The 21,618-nt window shown below is 41.5% G+C and overlaps 1 protein-coding gene across 8 annotated transcripts in view; it reads left to right on the top strand.

The window, feature by feature from the left end:
• Window positions 1–21,618, top strand: part of SYBU (syntabulin) — a 103,547-nt gene that overhangs the window by 57,034 nt on the left and 24,895 nt on the right. For 4 of the 8 annotated variants that reach the window (XM_072949616.1, XM_072949617.1, XM_072949618.1 and 1 more), the window contains one exon: window positions 1,925–2,122. In XM_072949616.1, the coding sequence (XP_072805717.1) occupies window positions 1,925–2,122 (198 nt within the window). Of the gene's footprint in view, window positions 1–1,924; window positions 2,123–4,566; window positions 4,627–13,558; window positions 13,830–21,618 lie in introns of those variants that run through there. The other 4 variants (XM_072949615.1, XM_072949614.1, XM_072949620.1 and 1 more) reach the window with 2 other exon arrangements.

Raw genomic sequence — 21,618 nt, 5'->3', positions numbered from 1 at the left:
GGCAAAATGATAGTACAAAACAAATACCAAACAAAGCACATTTGTTTTCTATTTATTTAAATTATAATTTCAATAGTGTTTCTCAATACTGGAGATTAACTTTGTCCCTTTGAGAGTTTTTAAGAAAATGATTTTTTCAGGGTAGAGAATCTGAATTTTTATTTATCTGAGCCATCTCTCTTTCCAAAGAAGTAATTTATGGCCCTAATTCATAGGGAAATACTTTTCAAGACAAATAGATAATTTTGAATGACTGGACCTCATTTGTTTGGGCTTATCTGCTTTGGGATAGGAATCAGGAACCAGGCTGTCCTGAGGCTGCGTGCAGACCTGTTGAGGCTTGTCAAAGTGCTGGAATCTGTCTCGGTAATTAGTAGCTTTGCACCTTAAGAAAGGAGCTCAGATTTCTTTGGATTGAAGCGTGGGACATGCAGAGAGAAAGCCAAGGACAATAAGCGAAGAAATAGCTGAGCAGTAGCAGCCAAGAGGATTCTCATCACTCTGATTTAGGGTCACAGTGCAGTTCAGGAAGAACGTAGCACATTTAAAAGAGCAACCAAGGCAGAGAGTATGAACAGTGCAGTAAAAAACATTTACTTCCAGAAATGGACCGTTGAAGCCCTCTATAGACTAATATGCCTAAACGTCAAAAAGGATACAAGGGAAATGAACCTTTTTACCAGTGCCAGGTTCACTTTGTTCCAGGAACTGGATATTTCATAATAAGAATTGAAACAAAGGCCAAAAATGAAGCAATGGCAATTATTTTTCTAGATGGATTCTGGTCATCTTAATTCAGGCAACCAGTATATTTTATTCAAGCCTAGTTCTCTTTCTGTCTTTATTCAAGCCATGAAGTTTTAAGATAAACTTTGATAGATGGTAAATTATTTTAGTTTCTTTAATATTTATAAAAATGTAATAGTCCTAGAAGTTACTAGTACTAAAAGTCCTTATTCACTTTTTTGCCTAATTAGTTACTGAAATAACTGACATCAAAATATTTCCATATAATAAGGAATTATTTGGTAATGAAAATTGATCACTAATTGGTTAGTTTAAGTAGACATACTTTAAGTAATATTGATTGACTTTCAATGCCCATACGATACTTCTCATCAAAGTATAAATGAATTAACCAACCATTATAAATATTAAACAGATATGGAAGGCACTTATAGGAGTCAGCAGTACGACTTTCCTGTTTGCTTAATAAGCATCTACACAGGTCACTTCATGTCATGCATACTAACTTATAATAATGACTATGGTAATAATATATAACTTGAAAGTTAAGGGAACATTTCTAATTTGAATATCATTTTCATTTTACCCATTTACCCTAGACAGCAAGATTTCTGATTGACGTATTTTTGATCGGAAGTGTTTGATGATAAAAGATCACTTCCTTCTGCTTCCTTGAACTCTTAAAGCCAGATCGCTTATCTTTCAAACTCTGTTGACCAGTTGATGGGCCCAGTGATCAAAAACTGGGTGTTGTTGATAATATTCAAGTAACTTTTTCCTAACACCGACAATTCTGAAAATTCATGTTAATAATCCTGAATTGCTCTGGCCACCCAAAATCTGTGGACGAGTATGACCCAAAAGTATACCACCTGAAGTGTTACAACAGACAAACCTTCGAGTTTTAACAAGAATGGTACAGAAATATCTGTGATCCAAAAGTCTTGTAAGGTTTTGCCTTTAAGTTTTTTTTTTTTGTGATAGTGGGTATTTCCTTTGGTAACACAATTGGTCAGCATGGAAAGTAAAAGGCAGACCATTCACAGGATTAACCCGGGGCCTCATGAGCACAGTGCGTGTGTGAGGGCATGCGTGGGCATGGCTCACTGCATGATTCCCCTTGGCCATCATTGATTTCCTCCTCCTCATTAAACACTCATTGATTCTTGTCTTCCAGATGACACAGGCTGTCCTAGCAGTCAGTCAGTGTCTCCTGTGAAGACGCCCTCGGAGGCTGGAAACAGCCCTGTCGGCTTTTGCCCTGGAAGTGATGAAGACTTTACCAGAAAGAAATGCGCAACTGGAATGGTTGGTGAGGGAAGCATCCAGTCAGCTCGCTGTAAGAAGGAGCCCAAGTCAGGCCTTGTGAAGCCAGGTGAGTGTTTGCTCTTCGTGTTCTTATCAGAGCAATGTGACTGGAGGGACTGCAAATGAGACGTGAAATGGAACACCTGGATATTGAGATAGGGAACACTAATGCAGTACCTGGTACCCAGAAACATCTTTTTATATATATACATATTTTATATTATATACATATAAAAAAGGTGGAGCAGAGAGTGGAATATTTTCTGCACTGGTTGTTAATAATTGAGAATGTATATTGACATATGTATCCATTAAAAAGACATTTAAAAAAAGGAGGAAAGTGGAGGAAATGTTAACTGAAGGGTCTAACAGACACTGAAACTATATAATTAAGTCTAGCATAAATTATTCTGAGAAATTCCTTGGTACCATCTAAAGTGCACACAAATTGTGAAAAGAACTGGTTATCTTGATGCAGATCTGCAGGGCTGGACATACCTGCTAACCTAGTTATTCTATTTGCTTTTAAATATTTAAATATGAATAGGATACTTTATGTGTGTAGACATATACACATAGAATATTCAATAATTTCAAAATTGTTAAAGCTGTGAGATGAAATGGAGCTCATTATTGCAGTGAATGCGATGCCATGAACATCAGAAAAGGTCAATTCTCAGAATTTGCGATCTATAAATAAATATTTTACATCTCATAAATATACAGAGTATATTTATGAACAAATATAGTTTTAGTGAAACGTAAGTTATAACTTGAAGGTAAAAGGATCTGAGCGTTGGCATTGAGAAACAACCCTTATATTGCATTATTTTTTCAATATCACCAGTTATACTACACATGTCTATGAGCCTGAAAAGACAGATTAATGGCTTGTGTGAGTCTCATTCCTCACATTTGTCTTCTAATTTTTGTTCTGTGATGGCTTGTTGTGCAAGGGGCTATAGATGGCTTTATTTCAATGGAGCCAGGGCTTGGTCCTCTGTCTGCTTCCATTGGAAGGTCCTGTGTCCTCTTCCATCTCCCTCTGTTTTTGTTCTTCCTGAATAAGTGATATGCATAGCATATCTTAATGGTCTTTTCTTCATCTTGTTCTTGGCCAACTGAAGAGAATGTCATTTGGGCTCAGAGTTTAAGTACTGTGTGAAGTCTGCTATTTCCTAACAGTTCCTGGCAAATGTTAGTCATGATGAATTTGTTAATATTCTTTTGATTTGGAATAATATAAAAAAGAAAGGGAATGATACACAATGGAAAAGACAGCATATGAAAAGAAAAATGGATATTGTGGATAAAAAGGGTGTTGGGTACCCCCAATACTTGAGACGGAGACAGTGAGTTAATGGCATACAATTATAGCCAGGAGATAAACCGTTACCTTGTGTACTCAGCAGTCAGAACTGCCTTCCTTCCCTCAGCACAGTTGTCCTTTTGTTAAATTAAGATACAATTTACATACCATATAATTCACCCTTTTAAAATGTACAGTTCAGTTGGTTTTAATATATTCAAAAGATTGCACAAACATCACCACTATCCAATTTCTGGACATTTCCATCACACTCCCTAAAAAACCCCATACCCATGAGCAGTCACTGTCCACTCTTCCTTTCTCCCCTGGCAACCACTAACCTACCCTCTGTCTCTATGGGTTTGCCTGTCCTGGGCATCTCGTATAGTGACTCATACAACATGTGGCCTTTTGTGTTCGGCTTCTTAGCATGATATGTTCAAGGTGCATCAACGCAGCATGTGTTAGTACCTCTTTCTTTTTATGGCTCAGTAATATTCCATTGTATGGATATATCACATTTTAAAGTAGACTTTTGGGAAGCAATTTTGGGTTGACAGAAAAATTGAGCAGACAGCACAGAGAGCTCTCACACACCCCCTCACTCCTCCTACCTCCAGCTTCCCCTGTTATTAACATCTTGCCTTAGTGTGGTGACATACCACATTTTGCTTATCCATTCACCGTTAATGGACATTTAGGTTGTTTCCACTTTGGGGCTATCATGAATAATGGTGCCATGAAGATTCACATGATAAGTTTTTGTACGTGCTTTCAATTCTGTTGGGTATATAACTAGGAATGAAATTGGTAAGCCATATGCTCACTCTCTGTTTAACTCTTTGAGGAATTGCCAAACTGTTTTCCCAACTGGCTGCACCACTTTACTTGCCACCAGCAATGTATAAAGGTTTCAATTTCTCTGCATCCTTATTAACAGTTGTTATTGTCTGTCTTTTTATTATACCCACTCTCATGAGTGTGAAGTGGTATTTCATTGTGCTTTTGATTTATATTTCTCTAGTGGCTAAAGATGATGAGTATCTTTTCATGTGCTTATTGGCCATTTGTATATCTTCCTTGGAGAAATGCTCTCAATTTTCTTTTAACTGAGAAGTAGTCACCAATAAAGTCTGCTTCTCTAATGTACAGAATGTAAGTTGAAGAGCAGAAGCCCTGTCATCCTCTTTTTGTATTCCTAGCACACAGGGTCCGGTGTGTATCGAGGGCACAATCAACATTTGTTGACCTCAACAGCAAAGGTAGGCTATGGGGTTGAGAGTATAAAATGGTGCAAGAAAGAATGTCAACTTCATGGATTGCAAAGAAAAAGCAGATTTTTATTGTGACGGTATTGTAGGATTTGAGTGCAACCTGAAATTATTTCATTTTTGTTATTCACCTCCCTCTCCTCCCCAGCCTCACTGCAAAAACATTTTACAGTGATGGCAATACAGTGAAACAGTGAAACAAGAAATAAGTGTGGTACAGCAGGAACAAACTAAGTTTAAATGGCAGTTGAGATTATACTTGCCCTTCCTTGTTTCAATAATCATACGAATAATCGTATCTTAATGTAAGATTGAAGACCCTATGTGTATATAGAGAAGTCACAGTGAGCAAGTCTCTGTTCCTATGGAAGATACTCACTTACTGAAAACCAGCTACTTGTCTTGCTGAGATTGTTTAAGGCTTATGTCCTTACGAAGAAAATGCAGACAAAAAAGGAAAAAAAAAAGAAGAGGAGAGGGAAGGGAGGAAGGAAGGAAAGCAAGAACAGTTGTTCTTCATGCTGGGGTTTTTTTTTATGTTAATCCCAACCTCCTAATTTATCCCCGCCCCCCAGCCCTTTCCCATTTGGTAACCATAAGTTTGCTTTCTATGTCTATGAGTCTATTTCTGGTTTGTAAATAAGTTAATTTTTTATCATTTTTTTAGATTCCACATATAAGTGATATCATATATTTGTCTTTGTCTGACTTTACTTAGTATGATCATTGGTCTATCCATGTTGCTGCAAACGGCATTATTTCTTTCTTTTTATGACTGAGTAATATTCCATTGTGTGTGTGTATGTGTGTATATATATATATGTGTGTGTGTGTGTGTGTATACACATATATATACCACATCTTCTTTATCTAGTCATCAATTGATGGACTTTTAGTTTGCTTCTTTGTCGTGGCTATTGTAAATAGTGCTGCTATGAATATTGGGGTGCATGCATCTTTTCGAATTAGAGTTTCCCATGAAACCTCAACTAGTATATGATATTTTGTGCATATTTTTCTGGAGTATGTGTCCATGGCCTTCATGTTGTTTTGACTAATGGATCCTTGGAGTATCCTGAAGGCAATGGACCCATACTCCAGAAAAATATGCACAAAATATCACATACTGTTTCTGAGGTTTCATGGGTCTCCTTTATTAGGATCTAGGATCCCTAAATGACCCCGAGGCAGAGCCTGAAACACCTCTTTTGTCAGCGCTTCTGATTTAATTGCTCATAGGCAAACATCACCTAAGTAGTGCTTACCTTGTGATCTTTTGATTTATTTGCATTTTGTCAAGGTCAGAGGCGTAACTAAAGTTTATTTCTCAGTTGCCTGAAATTCCTAATGTCATCACTAAAAACATTGCTCGAGCTTTTGAGTGGGACCCAATTCTGTAAGTAAGCTCTTTGTATTTAGAACAGTCTGCACCGTGACCTACCGTTCTCTGAACTTTCAGCAGGATAAACCCGTCAGTCTCACAAATATGAAGAGAGGAAATCCTGGAAACGAGGTCCCTGAGTGACTCCAGAATTTAAAAAATGCAGCATCATAATCTGTTAAACCACAAGAAGACACTGCTCTCAGGTTAATACATTCCTCCTCCATAGCCCCAAGTGGCCATCTCCCCACAGCCTGAACTCATTGTCCACTCTTGATGTGCGCCCTACTTTTTTAAAATAAATCGACTCATTAGAACCAATACCAGTTTATTAAAATAGCAAGCAATTAGTGTCTCTTAGACAGATGCTCCAGGGCCGTTTAACATTAACCTGCGCCCATTTAATTTTAGATCCACTGTTCTAGATTCTGGAAACTGCTGTTCACCTCAGAAAGGAGTCATTGAAATGACCCTTTGGTCATTCAGACCAAGAGCTAATAATGTTTGCTGAGTATCTAATGCAGAAAGAGAAGGTCAAGATGTCCCAGGATTCCAGGAGGGGCTTAGAAAGGGAGCCGAGCCGCCCGCACCTTTCCAGCAGGACACTCGGCACACACAGCAGGAAAGCCCTGCCTCCCCCGGGCAGGACTTGTGCTGGAACCTCTTGGAGGCAATGAGCCTTCTGTCATTTTGGCTTCTGTCACTTAATGCCTATGCAGATTTAATTAAAAATTGCCACCAAAAAGCAAAAGAAAACATTCCTATAGTCCAATTGGATTATAGCCTTGCCTTTTTCATGTTTTCCTTTTATCTACAAGTCAATTCAATAACCACTCAGGACTGAATCTCCAGAGCTAATACAGTGGCTGTCATAACATAGGTGTTCATAAATACTTCAGTGAGAATAGAGGGTACAGGGAAGGCTGTTCAGTGTGGGAGAGCGTGGGAGAGCTGGGCAAAGAAGACCTCAGCATCATCCCTGCTCTATGGACCTTACTGAAGGCAGAAAACTGTACGATAAATCTGGTCAGTAGTGCCGATTAAAGGGGAAGGGATGAAGGCATTCTGATTGCGAACTTTTTGAGGGATCTGCAGCGTTCACATCCTTCTCCCAGGAGCTTCTCCTGTATTTAGTTCACAGTCAGTTTTCCTGATGAGATTTTTTTTACCCAGAAAGGAAAGGCCTCATTGGAGTTCTATGCCAGTACCTGAATGATGTTCCTGGGCCTCCTTTAAGACTTGATTTCCTACCTGGGAAGCATCCTAACCCACAGAAGAAAAAGACCCAGCATCATTTTTCTACAAATGCAAGTGCTAAATCCCTTCCAACACCAGGCTTTTTGGAGAGCTGGGCAAACAATTACACAGTTTAAACAAATAATTAGAAAATGTGAAAGTTAAAAAAAAAAACCTGCCGATTAAGGAGATAGGTAAAGAGCAAATGGTTAGGGCCAGTCCAATTGAAAGGAAATCCACACTTAGAAACTGAAACGTTGAAATCTGCTTTTGAAAGATGTCACCTCTGCCATGCCATGGGCATTCAAGCTAAGTTAGTATTCCCTGGTCATCAGACACCGCCCAGGCTGTTGAAATTGGAGACCGGGCCAGGTGAACTCTAATGACCTCACAACAATGACGGAGGATGGGTGACTTTAAAAAGACGATTTCCCACATTCAGAGGCGTTCACTTGAAAACTCAGAAGGCACCAACTGGGTTAAGTGATCAATCAGCGCTGCTTCCCTTAGTAGATGGAGGCTCTTCCGCACGCAGCTGATAGCCTGCAGATGTTCTGTGCTTATCACGAGCATCACCCCTGTCACTTCACAGTTAGTTCTGTGAAACAGAAGAGAGCGAGACAATTTACAGGGTGGGTGGGAGTGGGTGGGGGCAGACATGCGTGGAACAACTTGAGCGACAAAGAGGAGAGTCAAGAGCTTAGATCTACACAGCTCCTCCCCAGGTTACCCAGCTTGTTGTTTCTGGCAAGAAAAAAGTGTGTGTGTGTGGGTGGGGCAGGGCTGGGGGGACACTTTCTAACCACTGGCCTCAGGAGTCCAGTACACTAGGCTCACATCTTCATCTCACCCCCTTATAACTGTGCACTCTTCAGCTACTAGTTATGTCCCAGAAACTTGGTGTTCTGAATCTGTGAAATGGGCTTTTGTGAAGGTTAAATACACTAAAGGATGTAAAATGCCTGACATTGGACCTGGCACCAAGTAATTCCTTAGAAAATGTTAATAATGGTCATGTATTGCTCTTAAAAGAGTTACCAGAAATTCCTTGCACTTTGTTTACAGGAAAACCCTTCAAACTGTCACACAGGACCTATTGTTTATTTAAAACAAAATTCTATCCCAGTTCACATAAAATGAAAGGGTGTTTGCCATAGGAGGGCACTAAAAAGAGAATGAATTGACAGCTGATGGCCTGACAATGAGGAAAGAGACGGGAACAAATGAAAAAGCAGACAAAAGACCACTTAAAAGCACAGTGGCCTTTAAAGTGTTCTAGGGCCTTAAATGTTTTGTAGCACTTAATGCAATAATTAACGTTCTAGAGACAGACTGAGTCATTGTGATGGTGGAGTTGGCAGAAAATGATGTGTATGAGGGCAGGAAGATGTCTTCAGCATTTTAGAAATATTTTTGTGGAGCGGAAAAATTAAAATTTTAGTGCTGAAAGAGATTTTGGTTATATGGAAACTTTCTACATTCTTTGGCAAGGCAATACTTATTCTAATAGCTTACAGTTTCAATCAAAGGTCTTCCAGCAAAACCCAGGCTCAAATAAAGGCTGTAATCTATTTCAGATACTGAAAGCCTTTTGAAGGTATCTGGAAGAATATATTAAAAGTAACTGTGGGCTTGCATGACCCTGAAGTTTGATTAAAAATTGTTTTAGCTAATACTTATTGAGCCCTGACTGTCCCAGGCAAAATTCCAAGCACTTTACTCATTTAATCCTAGTATCAGTGTGAGAAAAGGATCTCATTATCCCCAGTTTTACAGTTGGGGAAACTGGCATAGAGAGGTTAATTCATCCAAGGTCGCACAGTTGGATGTGTCGATTTTAAACAGCGTAGTCTTATTCCTAACTCTTAACCACTGCACAGCTTGTAAGGTCTGACTTCCAAGAAATAACTCACTGAATTGGGGAAAGGGGGTAATACGTGAGAAAGATAGAAAAGAGGGTTTTTTAAAAAAAAATCTGTAGAACCCTGTAAATTAACTGATATAGTCCCTATATAGATTATGCTGGCGGTTGCTGATAACAAAATCATTGAACCTCAGAGTAACAACAATGAAATACAGAAAGTTGAACACAGAAGGCTGTTTGGATGCAGATCAGTAAAATAAACCACGAGGATGAGAACATCGAAGGCGTGTTAAGGTCTCGAGTGTTTTCCACTTAACCACGGACTAGTCCTTTCTCCACTTGTCACCATAGTTTATGTGCTGCCTGCCTGTCATGAATACTTTCGTAACCAAAGATCATTAGGTTTTGTCAACTTAAGTAAGAGCTTTTGCATGGATGCTGAAGAAGATCTCTGAAACTTTCTTTCACTCTGAGAGAAAGAATGTTCCCCCAGGACACAGCAGAGGATGCTTTATGGTGAACATGTTTTCTGGGTGTAGTCTAGCCCTTCTCCCCAGCAGAGACCAGACCAGTGAAAAAAAGCGTATGTGTGACGAGCAGACTTGAGTGTTTGTCTTTACGGCAGGGCTACATGTTTACTCTCGTGCCTTTCTCCCATCTACGCTGCTGATAATGCACCCAATCAATGTAATGGTGCCAAATGGTCTGCTAATCGCTTTCCCCCTAAGAATTAGTGAATTAGAATCCTCTTCTTCCCAAAGGTGGCTGCCGTTCCAATCCCAGGTCTACTAAGGTTTACTGCAGGGACAGTGTTCTAGCTACCGATCTGGGGGCCTGCCAGATGCTTCCTGAGTGCTCTGGCGTGTTGAGAATGAAGCATTATTGGTCTCTCTTACATAGCAGACGCGCTAGCAGACCACACGCCCAGCATTAAACATATTTATCGACTACCAACGGGAGAGAAATAAACCTGGAAACTTCTTGCACACACAAACCTATAAACTAAATCATGCAGATACAGGCTTTAGATTTGGCTTTGGGGAGTCTAATTGAGCAGAGTTTATTGAAGAGACTGCCTGCAGAGGAGTGGGTGTGACTGAGGAGATCCAGCAAGGAAGGCGATGGCAGCAGCTTGGAGCCCTTCCCACGTCCCGGCGGGGCCAGAGGAAGGTCCAGTTACCCAGAACCCAGGGCGAGAGAACGCCAGGCTGCGCGGGAGGGGACGACGCGCTTGGGTAGAGGAACAAAGCACCTGATGAGAAAGGAGCCAGAGGGATAAGTACCCTGACCTCTCTGTCTTCTTTGTCATTATAGTTTGTCGTGTGGCATCTGGGTAGATTGCAGGGTTATTGACAAAAGTTATGTGTTGAACACCACAGTAAGTTCACTTGGGTAATTTAGTAAGTTAAGGTCTTCTGCCACCTGAACCTGTGTCTGCTCGCTGCCAAGGGACAACAGTAAGCCTCTTAAATACAGGCTGTGGATCAGTGAGCTGGGCTTCAGGAAGCTGGCTGCAGTGGGCTTGCATTCCTAGATGCATGGACAAGAATGTTTGTGGCATTGCAGGGAGGTGATCATTGTGTGTGAGTCTAAAGGACGGCCACCCTCACTTGACCATGTGTAAGGTTTCTGCTAAACCTCAGCCTGAATCCCAGGTGGACATTGATTGACCGGCTTTCGGTCATTCACTCAACAAAGATTTATGAAGCATTTACACTGTGCTGACACCGTTGTTTCAGGCATCAGGGATAGAGAAGTGGAAATAAACAAACAAGATGCCTGTTCTCTTGGAGCCTGTCTTTAGCACGGAGTGATGGCTGATACACAAGCAGACAAACAAGATGAGTTCAGACAGTGACAAGAAAGACAAGGTAATGCTAGAGATGACTGGGACAGGGAGTGTCTGGGGAGGTGACATCTGAGCTGAGAACTTAGCCATCCATATTTCTTCGCACCTGGGGAGGCAGTGGGCAGAGCAGTGAGCTAAGAAGGGAAGCGAGTGGTAGCAGGTGAGATCTGTATCATTAGAGCAATGGGAACCCACTGGGAGAGGCAGTGAAAAAGGGGAAAGTGTGGGGATACAGTGCAGATGACAGAATATACGGTCCCACACTTTCCTAATGAGATTAGAAACATTTTATTTGCTAACTCCAGTAAACCTTTACAGATGGATGAAGTAGTCAATATCTGATAAATTTTTTAAATTTATTTTTTAGTTAAATACACCAATTTATACTGTGCTATTAATGTAGAAGCATTGATTTTATTATTTATAGTTAATATAAAAAATGTATTGTCTTGCTTATCCTTAGAGCTGCTTTGCAATTCAGCTGTCTTGTCTAGAGCAAATTTCCTTCACTTCCACCAAATTTGTTTGAGATAAAGCAGTTTTGAAGTCATGCCTGCTGTTCTCATTGGACACTATTTTTAAGCCTCCAAGTACTGTGAGGGTATGAGTTAGGTTACTGTAAAAAGAGGCTCCCAAATCCAGAGGTTAAAATTAGACAGAAGTTGATCTGTCTTCTGTACAACAGGGCACAGGTGATGGGTGGTCCAGGCCGGTAGGCAACTCTGTCAGGCTGGCTGTCCTCTCCCAGGCCAAGGGAAGTGGGAACGGGACCAGGGGATACCCACTTAGGCATTTTCAGGTCAGGACACAGAAGTGGCACATATCATTTCTAATTATATCCCAGGACATCTTAGTCAAATGGGCACCTATTATTATGGAAGAAGGGGAGAGTGGAGGTGGCCATTGGAGGACAACTAACAGGGTGTCACAACATCTGTGTATAGCATGGGGACAGCTGGGTTTTCTGTTTTCCTGTAGATGGAATGCGAATTTCCTTCACTACCCAAAGCTATTCAGTTACTGAGTTCTGTTAGCAAGGAATTTTCTTTTTTCCCAATCCCTACAACCTAACTGTTGACTATTGCTGTTTAAAGTAATCTTTAAAAGGCTGGAGGAGTCAGACCATGGGAATAATTACAAAATCTGGCTTTGAATTTCTTGGCCTCCTGCATTTTAGTAATCGCATCAGTCGACCTCTGAAGGCAGCCCTGACCAGCACTGACTGAGGTCAAATCAGACTGATGTGCCTTTTTCAAATGACGCTTTTTGTTCAAAGAAGGTAATTACAAGAAAGAGCTCTGTAATAAGAGGCTTCAGAAAGACTTTAGTATAAGGAGCTTTCTTTTCTGAGAGGTAATCATGGGAGGAGGGCACCTCACCTTATAGTTAGACATTGAATAGGGTGGGCCGGGGCACCTGCAGAGCAGTGCGGGGGAGGGGGAGTCAGTGGGCATAAGAATTTCTTTTGTAAACGTAAGGAAATGTTTTCTCTTTTTTTTATAATACAGAGGAACTGTTAATACTTATTTTTCTCAGGTTGCTGTGAGAATCATAAAATATGTTAAGTAAATAGCAGAGTACAGGCCTACCTCAGATATGTTGTGGGTTTGGTTCCAGACCACAGCAATAAAGTGAATGTTGTGATAAAGTGAGTCATATGAATTTTTTGGTTTCCCAATGCATGTAAAAGTTATATTTACACTGTATTGTAGTCTATTAAACGTGCAGTAGCTTTATGCCTTAAAAATAAACGTGTCTTAATTTAAAAATACTTTATGCTATAAAATGCAAATCATCATCTGACAACACATAGTTATCACATATCTTCAATTTATTAAAAAAATGCAGTATCTGCAAAGTGCAATAAATGAGCTGTGCCTGTATATGCATCAAGTAAATACCTCATAGCACTAAGGCAAACATGCACATCCTGTATCTTTGCAGAATTCAGGGTCAGCATTGGGCAAGAAGCTGTGCTTGTAGTGACGGTACTTGCTTGGTCTACAGTATGTGCTCAATTAATGAGCATTACTGTTATTACGTGAGAAATGAGGAGAGTTTACAGATTGCACGACTTTAAGGCATTTGAATGTTCACTTATTGTCTTGTCTGCATTGGTCCTATTTTATCATGGATGCCTTCCTAGTAAGAATTATTCGGATGAAATGGAGGCCTCTAGCAGAAGCTTAATAAACAGATTTACTCTAAGCAGACTCCTCTTTGGAAGGACTGTGCCAACAGTTGTCCCAGAGAGCCCTCGATTCCATTTTCTTCCTTCAGAACAAGGGAACCACTGTGCAGTGCCTTGCATATTTAAATAGCTGGAATTCATGCAGTACACCAAGTATTTGCCTCAGAGCGTCACATGCTTGCCATTAAATTTAGGAATATGTGGGGTTTTGGATGTCATTTCTTCCTTGCTCTTGGGATATAAACATGGTAGAAAGGCTCCAAGTGGGTTTTTTTTTGCTCCATAATTGTCAAAGGATTAGCCTTGACTGTTGTGTAGGCATTTACTTCTGTTTGACAATTTGATGTTTCCTTAAATGCTTTGTGTCCATTCATGAGGGCGATGGTTTCATTTGAAACACTGCAGTCACCAGGGAGAAGCTCCTGTGCTCTTCCCTGATTGGCCAACCTCCCTCTGCCTCCTGTTGCTATGGTGCCCAGCAGAGTAACTTCCTTGCCCTGCACATGTAGGAGGCTCGGTCTCCATGGATACCCCACTCTGAGACTGTACTCCACGGAGAGATGAGCTGAGCAGCACACACTATATTTCTGCACAAGACAAACCCCAGCCTGTGGTGGGAGGCTGTTTGCAGAGGCAGTGTTTGCCATGAAAGTCTACGGAGCTTACCTTCTAAGTAAGTCATATTAGTCACAGTAAGTAAATAATTATATTGGATCCCAGAGGATATGCTCTTTGTGTGTATGGGTGTGTCAAGTTAGTGGTGGTAGGCTAAAAATGTAGTCTAAAAACATCAGCTCTGCCTTTCAGAAATTCTGAACATGAAATCTGGGGTTAAACTTTTTAAAATACACACATATATTGTTTTAAATACTCCTGATCATTTGTGAGTCTGCAAGTTGAAGCCAAAGTGAAAAAGATTGACCATGGAGAATTACATTTTTGAATGCTCATTTATTGCAGGCTGCATGTGTAAATGCAGAGCTTGGCCTTACTCAGGGGTGTGCTGTGGGAATAGATGAGCACAGCCACGATTAATGCTAATTGGCACCGCACATAGTTTGCAGTAGGCCTCCGTGTAGGCTGAAGACTGATGTATTTATTATCGAGAGAGATCTTGCTCATGTGTTCATGTCTGCCAGTTCACCATGAAAATTATTCAGAGACTATCTCTGATCAGTTTTAATTTACTTTTCTCGTGTAGCATCCAGCAGAAATTCTCAAACTCTTCCTGTCCCTGGCATTGGGATGTAGAAGAGTTTTCTTTTTATTAACTGGTTTGCTCTAACACTTCCTCTTTAGTGTACATTCCAAGAACATAAGGGGGTGGGTTTGCAATGTTGTAAAACACATGAGTCATCGTAAACTGATTTTCATCTGCTGGGCAAATGATTAATGCCTGTGGTGGTAAAATTAATTAGTGGAAACAAAAAACTATACCTGTGGTAACCCCTGCTCTGGCTCAATAACTTTCAAATTGTGTAAAATTAGATTTTCAGACTGTCCATAGTTGATAGCTGTCACCTAAGAGCTCTAAACAAAAAGCAGAACGTGTCATGTATTGGTAAAGAAAGAGATTAATTTTTAATCGTACGAAAGAGTGAGCACAGAGTAGTACACTAGATTGTAAATGTCTCCTGTTTTCTGGACTCACAACCAACCATTCATGCAAAGGACAACCAGTGTGATGTCATCTCTTCCAACTGTTAGTCATGGCTCAATTTTAACTGCCTCAAATGGTGAAAAGGTACCACCCTTTGAGGATGTGAGTGTACTGATGATTCCTCTGGCCCTTTGTCACTGAGGTCATGTTTCATAAATATAATTTCCACCCATCAAAGGGGCAGCAGACAAGTAAGGGTGCATGATGGACTCTGTAATCATCATGGTTTCAGAGACCTGGAAACCATGTCAATGACGGCGTCTCCAAAGTTTTTCACCTCACTGGTAGTAGAGGGCTCCATTTCCCTTTTCCATGTGTTTGTGATGTGATGAATTCTCCTGTCCATCTCTGAAAACCAGCGTCATATGGGATTTTTTTCAATCTCAAAATATTGAAATGTCCTCTCAGTTTCCTCATCTGTATAGCGGGATAATAATAGTACCTGTGACATAAGGCTGCTTTGAAAATTCAATGACATCATCAGAGGTACAGGACATACACTACACGGTCACTGCTGTTGTGTGATCACCGTGAGCGTCATCCTCATCAGTTTTACAAAGGCCTTGTAGTTAAGGGAGGCCATAGCTAAGAGCTTGAACAATTCTTTTGTTTGATTCCATTCAGCCTATCAAATTGCCTAGCAAATGCTTACTAAGACCGTAACTATGTGCTTGGTATTCTGATGGAATTATGACATTCAATGTACATGAACGTGTAGCTAACAAAACAAAACATGAAATATACAGTAGTTTTCTCTGTTCAGATGTGTGGCTTTCTGTTTTTGTTAAATGGCTGTATCTATCTCTATATAATAAAATGTTTGCCAATTCATTTTGCTGCCCCTAATGGAGATGTAGGATTCCACAACGGTTATGTAAGATAAAAAGGGGCTGGGACCCAGCATAAGTCTAGTTAATTTTTATAATATGAACTGAAAATGTGACATTTCGAAACCTAGGTTTGAGTTTTAAGCTCACTTCCTTTCCTGAAGGGATTCCGTTCAGAGGTGCAATATATGACATATTTTGAAAAGAGAGCAGTTTGGTTAAGTTGAAAGTCTGAGGACTGATGAGAGAGGACACGATGGGAAATGATTGATTAATCTGTATAAAAATAGGCCCCATGCTGGGATTTTTCCTTTTGCACTAATCCTGTGTGACATCTGAACCAAGAAAAATATAAAACCAATGCCATATGTGCAGAGCCTGCTGGTGCTGATTTTAAAACACATGAAGAGTTGACCCAGATAATATTTTGCAGCTTTATTTTTACTGTAATGTCATTTTCATTTTACATTTCTTCTTTCTGGCATGTTCTCTCCCTTCCATCTGTTTGCCCTGGAAGGAACGTGGCATGTGGGGCAAGGACGATACCAATTTGCTCACGTGGAGGAAAAGGGGAGGACATTTGTAGGGTGCGTTTTAACATGAGGTCTCTGGAGGCTGGGAACTTGGGACTTAATGTATGTCCAAACATACAGCCCAATATATTTTGCTTAACATGATTTCAGATGCAATAAGACTCAGAAAATAAACTGGAATAAGTCTTCTCCTGCAATGTCTCAAGGCAAAAATGAAGTCCTTAGCAGCATTCCCACTAGCATGGTGACCTTTTCGCTACCTGATGCTGGTCTGTGACCAGAATGTTGCTCCACTTTCTTTTTCCATGGTTATTAGTCAGACAGGCACATGCTCTGACAACGCCCCATTTGTCAGGTGTTTGTCAGGTCCTTGGTGCTGCTGTCATGAGTCAGGGAGCACATCCTTTTGTTGACATCTTCGGAGCATTCTGAGTCCTGTTTGCCAGTTGACAGTCCTCTTTGCCGAGTCCTTTTTCATCTGATGGAGTTTGTGGCAGTTTCAGAGGGAGAGACGTTCCCTCGTCTTGTGTGGTGGCAGGAAAACTGGATCTTGCCGAATCTTTGGCTTTTTGTGCTCACCCACCCCTGTGGCTGAGAAAGGCAGGCTTTGCCGGACTCTGCCAGGAAGATCTGATTTCTGTCCAGGCGACTGGCGGGCCTGACTGCTCTTGAGAGATGGAGGCTGTGCCTGAACATGATACTGGGTGACTGCGTGCCATCCAGCATTGTTTGTGGAGGAAGTGAAGGATCCAGGCAAAGAAGCCTCAGCAAGTACAAAGTGTAGTCCAGGATCTGCGGGCAGTGCCGGTGTCTCCTGTACTGTCACATCCAGCTCACCAGGGACAGTGAAGGGGTGTGCAAAGCCGAGCATTCCTGAGTTTGGGATAGGACTCTCCAACTTAGCATTTCCACCCCTTCCTTTTCTCTTCAGTCTCAGCCACCATTGAACAGAACCGAACCCAGTAATGGTACTCATTCATTTTATCAACAACTATTTATTGATGTGCCAGCCAGTGAGCCAGGCAGTGGGATTCGGCAGTAAACCCCGGGTTCCATGTGCCATGTGATGTAGTGTGTTTCCAGGGAAGTACGGGTTCTGTGAGTACACAGAGGAGGACCATGGAGCCCAGACTCTGGGGTTCCGGGAAGAGTCCCAGGGAAAGTAATGCCATGTTGACACTTAGAAAGGGTAAAGCCAGGTTTTTAAGTACAGAGACACTTGGGGATCTGAACTTTACATGCCTTTGCCGTTAACTTTAGTACTATGTACTTCCTTAGAGGTTTTTTTTTTTTAATTCTATTGTTATGGTTACCATGTTATATTTAACACATGTTTTAGATGGCTCTTTACTAGAATGGGAGCCTCTTCAGGATGTGGACCATGTTTTTTCTCCTCCTTCCTTCTTCCCACCCCCCCATTTTATTATTTTTTATTTTTAATTTATTTCTGCTTCTTTATTTCTCTTTAAATATTATGTATATATAATGCATATTATCTGTATATATAAAGAACAGGTATAACATATATGTAAGCTATGCAGTATAGCAATAAAGCAAGCACTTTAAAAATTAGCACCACTGAAGCTGCCTGCCTGCTCTCCCAGATCCCATTATCTGCCTTTCCCCAGAGGTAACCACTATGTTGAAATGTGTGTTTTATCAATTCCTTGCACTTTAAAAATAATTTCTACCACCTCAGATTTGTGGCCCTAAAAATATGTTGGAGCACAAGGGTAAAATTTAAACACAGAGCCGTCTCCCTTCATGCTCTCCATAATTAGTACAGTGCCTAGAACTTTCTAGGTCCTCACTAGATATTTGCAAGTAAATGGATGTGCCCTTCTAGAGCCTAGAAGATATTTCTGCGATGCTATAACACCAAAGAGATACTGGAATTCAATTTCAGTGGGTTTGTTCTTTTCAAGCCTTGTTGATTTTGTCTCTTTGGGGTGTTATCGATGTAAGCTACAGAAAGGAATCATACTATTTAACTGTTTGAGGTTGCTTCCAAACTACCATTTCCTACTTACCCTCTTCATTTTACTGCCATAAAATGGTCCAAAAGAGAAAGTGACCTTAATATGTGTGTAATAGTCTGCTTTGCTTTTTAATTCTGTGTTGGTTTTCCTTAGAACAGTGTGGGGTGGGGCAGAGAGGTGGAGAGACTAGGGAACACTGAGTACACTTGAGTTTAAGAGCGAACTTGTGTCGGGGGTGGGGCAGAGTAGCCTGGCAAGCAGACGGTTGGCTGGGGAACGCGTGCTCCGTGCCAGACTTCAAGTTGAGATCCTGGGGAAGGTTCCATTAAACAAGTCCGTGGAAATGCAGAGCATGATTTGTGTGCGGAGCAGAATCTAATCGTGAGTGCGCTTCATTCTTTTTAAATGCTGTGCACTGTGCGAGAATCAGTAGAGAACGTTTTCAGGGGGACATTCGCAAACATTTGGTTCAAAAGCTTGAGGGTTTAAATAGTTTTCAGTGGGTTAAACAGTGGGGTAGGAGCTTGCTGCTGGAAGCCCAGCTGGCTTGCAGGCTGCCTGGTCTCTGCCTAGCGAGCACCCAGCTCCGAAGGCTGCCAGGGACTTCACTGCAGCGTCCTGGGTGAAGTCCCCTCCCCGGGAGGTGCTGGGCTCCACTGGCGAGACTGCGAGAGCTGTTCCACCTGCCTTGCACCTGCTTTCCTCAGAGCCCATCCCTGACCCAGAAATTCTCTGTTGTGTTGCCAGGCTTTCTCCTGGAAACATTTCCATGTGACTTCACTATGCTCTCTCTCCCTGATTCTCGCTTTAGTTCCTTGAACACATATCTGAATTCAAACCCCACGAGACCTCCATTGCTCCATTCGCTTTTGTTCTGACATTCTGTACCGATGCTAGAAATTGCCAAAATTTACCCAGCCTGTTTATTTTTATTTTATTGACATTTGTACTTGCAAATGAAAAAATATTTGCATTAAAGATGGATTACACGGTGGTAAATATAGCATTGATCTTAGAGCATCTCAATCCATTCTGATTAGATTACTCAATTTTTCATATAGTCCTTGGGCCACATGAGAGACGTTCTTTCCTCGTCTTTGACTGGGATAATTCCTGCTTTCTTTTTATGCTCTTTGGTTGTATGAAAGACACTTATCACCATTCAGTTGCTCTTTAATGTGGGCAGCACTGCCGTCAAGTGAGTAAGATGAGGGGTCTCTTAATGTTTAACGTACTGTATGCTTTTCCTGTTGTAAATCCTTTGTTGACCTGGGGTTTTAAATGATTTCAAACCTCTGCAGTTCATGATGTGGACCTAGGAGCCGTGCGGAAAGGGCCTCTGCAGTCAGGGCTTTCCTGTTCACCATATGGCCCGCCTCCTCGTAACAGTCACCTGCCTGCCTTCTCAGGCCCTCCTCCAGATATTGCTGCCCCAGAATCTCCATAAGGCATCACTCTGTTCATATTAACAACCTGTTCAAAATTCACCATGGCTCCCTCTTGCCTTTAGAGAAAACGCCCTTAGCATAGCTTTCACATTCCTCAGCTCTCTGGCTACAACTCGTGTTTTCGGCTACGTTTTATCTTCTGATCACTGTACTCCAGCCAAAGAAGGGATTCAGTATATTCTACAGATGCTCTGTGTTTCCCTTCCTCTGTGTTTCAGTTCACGCCACCCCTTTCACCGAAGGTCCGCTGCCTTCTGCACCCCCAGCACTTGGTCATGTTCTCCCTGGTGCTCAGAGCCCATCTCAAGTGGTACCTCTTCCAGGACACAGGCCCTGCCCGCTTCCCTTCACTCTAGCTGAGAATATTTCTTCCTCTTCTGTGGTCCCTTAGTGCCCTGTATCTGCACTGCACTCAGCATGTCCTCTCATATCCTAGTTATTTGTCTCGGAAAGGCGCCTTGAGCACCAGAACTGTACTTCTCCGTGTCCCCCCTCCTCTGCCCCAGTGCCTTAGTATGTGCACAGCTCAACACGTATTTGAGATGGACTGAACTGAATGCTGTCACCTTGGTTTCTAGTTCTTAGATCTTTGTAAATTCTGATGATGAGGTCCCAAGCAGAGTGAACAGAGTGAAGAAAGCTGACTCTGGAGTCAGACAGGCCAGCTCTGCTCTTATTAGCTCTGTGACTTGGGGCAAGGTTCATCACCACTCAGAACCTCAGCTTCCTCTTCTATACCCTGTTTGTCTTTAGGAGGAAGGATTAAAGAAAATAGCAGATGTTGAGTTCTAGACAAAGTAGGCTTTTAGTGCAGAGTAACTAGTAACATTAGTATCTGTCTCCATCCCCTGTTGTATTAGTTATCCCTTCCAGGCTGGTGTAGTCTCTAGTCTGCCGTCAGCACCATTCCTTTCATGTTTTCATTCATGTCATTAATAAAGCATGTTAAATAGGATGAGGGCAGGGACAGGGCCAGATGACACGTTACTAGAGATTTCCCGTGGGGTTGGCAGGCAATCCATTAGTCCACATCCTCTGGGGATTGGACTGTGTTGTCATCCAGGGCACATGTCAGCCTTGTTGGTAAGACTTTCCTAAGTGTTGTGACTAGATGTCTACTGAATTCCAGGCAGGTGATTGAGGTGGCAACCCAAAGTCATAACTCTATCAGAAAAGGAAGTGAGCATTTTTTGTTTTGGTTTAAATATCTGGTTCTTCACAAACTCTTGCTGGCTCCTACTTGCCTTATTAAGGGGCCTTTTCTACAGTTTTACTGGAGATCAACAATAAACTTAGCAATTTGTGATTTCAAGAAATTATCTTTTCCTCTGCATTGATAACCTGTGTACTTTTGTTCATTTCCACCCACCTATCTCTCTTCCTTTGTGATTTCTCAAAAATTGGTGGTATTTCCACAATCATATCTCTAAGTTCTTTTAGGACCTTTCTTCCTTCCAATAAATATTCTTCTGAGTCTATTCTCTGCCAGGCACCGTGCCTGGCTTTGGGGATAAAGTGATGAACAAGACAGAGGTATTCCCAGACTACAAGGTTTCTGCATGCTGAATTTGGGGCTGAAAACAAATGTTAAGAGATTTGGGCATATGGAATGTAGGTAGGAATGGAGGAAACATTTATCCTAATTGTAAATAACACGGGGCTGTCAGCTCAACCTAAAGGGAGAGAACAAGGAAGGTAACTAAGTGAAAAGCCTTTGTAGGAGCCATTGCTGAATGCCAAGTGTGGAGGAACTTTTAATGTGGTGCAATCTTTCAAGGCCACACCAGCTCCTATGCGTCAAAGCTGAGTTAGACACTGGGATGCAATCATGGTAGAGCCCTCAAGGAGCTGACAGTGTGCTGGGAAATTGCAGACAGTTGGTGGCAGTGCAGTGAGGTAAATGCCTGTTAAAATTCTGGATCGGGTGAGAGCATAAAGCAAGGGCTTAAAGGTCAAGGCTAACCTGAGACCTGAAGAACAGATAGTGGTTAGTCAGGCCCAGAGGGGACAGGAAA

Source organism: Vicugna pacos, chromosome 25 (assembly GCF_048564905.1).
Source record: "Vicugna pacos chromosome 25, VicPac4, whole genome shotgun sequence".
NCBI lineage: Eukaryota > Metazoa > Chordata > Mammalia > Artiodactyla > Camelidae > Vicugna > Vicugna pacos.
Note: the sequence above shows the minus strand (reverse complement) of the source record. Positions and strands in the feature narration are given on the sequence as shown.